Genomic DNA, 1,982 nt, shown 5'->3' with positions numbered 1-1,982 from the left:
GCTTTTTCTGCTTATGTGGTGCTGAGGAATCGAACCCAGGGCCTCATGCATGCAAGGCAAGTGCTCTACCACTAAGCCACCTTCCCAGCCCCTTTCTAGCAGTTTTAATTGCATCATGAGGTTGTTTAGCTGTTTCTATTTTCTTTTTTTTTTAGTTATTTTATTTATTTATTTTTGGGTCTGGTTGTGGGGCCTGAACTCTGGGCCTGGGCACTGTCCCTCAGCTCTTCAGAGTTCAAGCCCCACGACCAACCAAAAAAAAAAAAATTTTCCCCTTAGCACTGCTTTTGCAGAATCCCAGAGGCCCCATTATGATGTGTTTTCATTTTCATTGTTAATTCAGGTATTTTATGTGTGTATTTGAACTATAATTCAATTTTTTTTCTTTTAGTGTCTAGCAGAGGGAGGAGACCTGAATTCCTTTGAATTCAAATCACTTACAGATTCATTAAATGATATCAAGAGTACAATAGATGCTTCTAATATCAGGTAATTAGGTGTATACTAATCACTTTATTAATGAATTGTAGCTTTTAAAATATGTTTTTAGAATTTTACATACTTGTGATGTCGTCTTATCTTTTTGGGATTTAGATATGTTGTAAGAGATGTTTCCATATGGCCTTCCTCTTGACAGAACGCGTGTTGCACGGGTTTTCTGTGTAAAGGACCTGGGCACTTGTAATACTTTGCTTTGGTGCATCTTGGAGGTGGAGCACAACTTGCTCCTCTCTCTACCTGGGGCTCCTCTGGTTCTTTCAAAGCAAAGTTTTCTAGTACCATGGAAGTAGAATTCTGGCCCTTCCTGCAGTCATTATCCCAGCTATTTTCAAACTCTAAATTCAGTGCTTCCTTTAAAAAAAAAAAAAAAAGCCGGGTGCCCATGGCTCACCCCTGTAATCCTAGCTACTCAGGAGACTGAGATCTGAGGATCTCGGTTCAGAGCCAGCCTGGGCAGGAAAGTCTGAGAGACTCTTATCTCCAATAAATCATTAGAAAACCAGAAGTGACACTGTGGCTCAAGCAGTAGAGCGCTCGCCTTGAGCTGAAGAGCTGAGGGACAGCGCCCAGACCCAGAGTTCAAGCCCCATGACCGACCAAAAAAAAAAGAAAAAGTTTCTCTTAACTTTGTGAATAAAGTAGCTGTTTCTTTTTCCTTAGTTGCTTCCAGAATAATGTAGAGATCCATGTGGCACACATTCAGAGTGGCCTGAGCCAGATGGGGAACTTGCATGCCTTTGCAGCCAACAACACCAATAGAGACTGAGGCCAAGCGGCCACTCACAGTCCGCCGGCCGGAGGCCTGTCCCTCTATTCAGCTTCGCATTTCCAGTGGCCTGGCTGCTGGGGAAGGAGGGGTGTAAGTCCCCCGTGGCACCTGGCCCGGACTCCCTTCCCTTATTAGCCACATGCAGTAGCACTGCTTACGTTACCTTCGTTTACTAGCCAGCGTTTTAAGCTTCAAGTGTCTACACAGAGTGTTTCATGGAAGAATGCGTTCATTCTTTTTTAAGTGCATGAATTGAGTTCAGAAGGTGCCGGCAGCTACTGCCGTGAAGAATGTGCTGCTGCCACAGAGTGTGTGAAGGAACTCGGTGTGTCTGCATGGCGGCAGCCGGGGGGCGGCGCGTGGGGAGCGGTTCCTCCCAGGTGCGGCGTGTCCAGCTTCAGAAGAGGTCACGTGGGCTGTGGAGAGCCTGGGGGCCGGTGGAGGTGTGGCTCCACCAGCGTGCCTCTCACTCCAGGATGTGATGTGAGAGGGCTGCAGGAAGCTTAGAGCAGTGAAGACTTTAATTTATCTAATTTATAAAAAGAATTGCCTTTGGTGTCTATCTTTGGAAGAAAATGAAGGAGCAGGGGGCCGAGACGGAGAGGGGCTGGCGTCAGCAGCTGGGTTGGCGTGCCTCTCCTGCGTTCAGGGCAAAGTGCTGCGGATACTAGATTTATTTAAAAAAAGACTGATAACACACTATTTTCATATG

At 46.1% G+C, this 1,982-nt stretch overlaps 1 protein-coding gene across 1 annotated transcript in view; it reads left to right on the top strand.

Moving 5' to 3' along the window:
• The window catches only part of Lin9 (lin-9 DREAM MuvB core complex component), a 40,346-nt gene extending 38,975 nt beyond the window's left edge, over positions 1-1,371 (top strand). Inside the window, exons 13-14 of the mRNA XM_013017345.1 lie at positions 392-489; positions 1,162-1,371. Coding sequence (XP_012872799.1) covers positions 392-489; positions 1,162-1,267 — 204 coding nt within the window. The 3' untranslated portion in view covers positions 1,268-1,371. The remainder of the gene's footprint in view (positions 1-391; positions 490-1,161) is intronic.
• Positions 1,372-1,982: the final 611 nt, after the last annotated feature.

Source organism: Dipodomys ordii, unplaced genomic scaffold, assembly GCF_000151885.1.
Source record: "Dipodomys ordii isolate 6190 unplaced genomic scaffold, Dord_2.0 Scaffold35, whole genome shotgun sequence".
In the NCBI taxonomy this organism is placed as follows: Eukaryota; Metazoa; Chordata; class Mammalia; order Rodentia; family Heteromyidae; genus Dipodomys; species Dipodomys ordii.
This window is presented reverse-complemented; position numbering and strand designations above follow the sequence as displayed.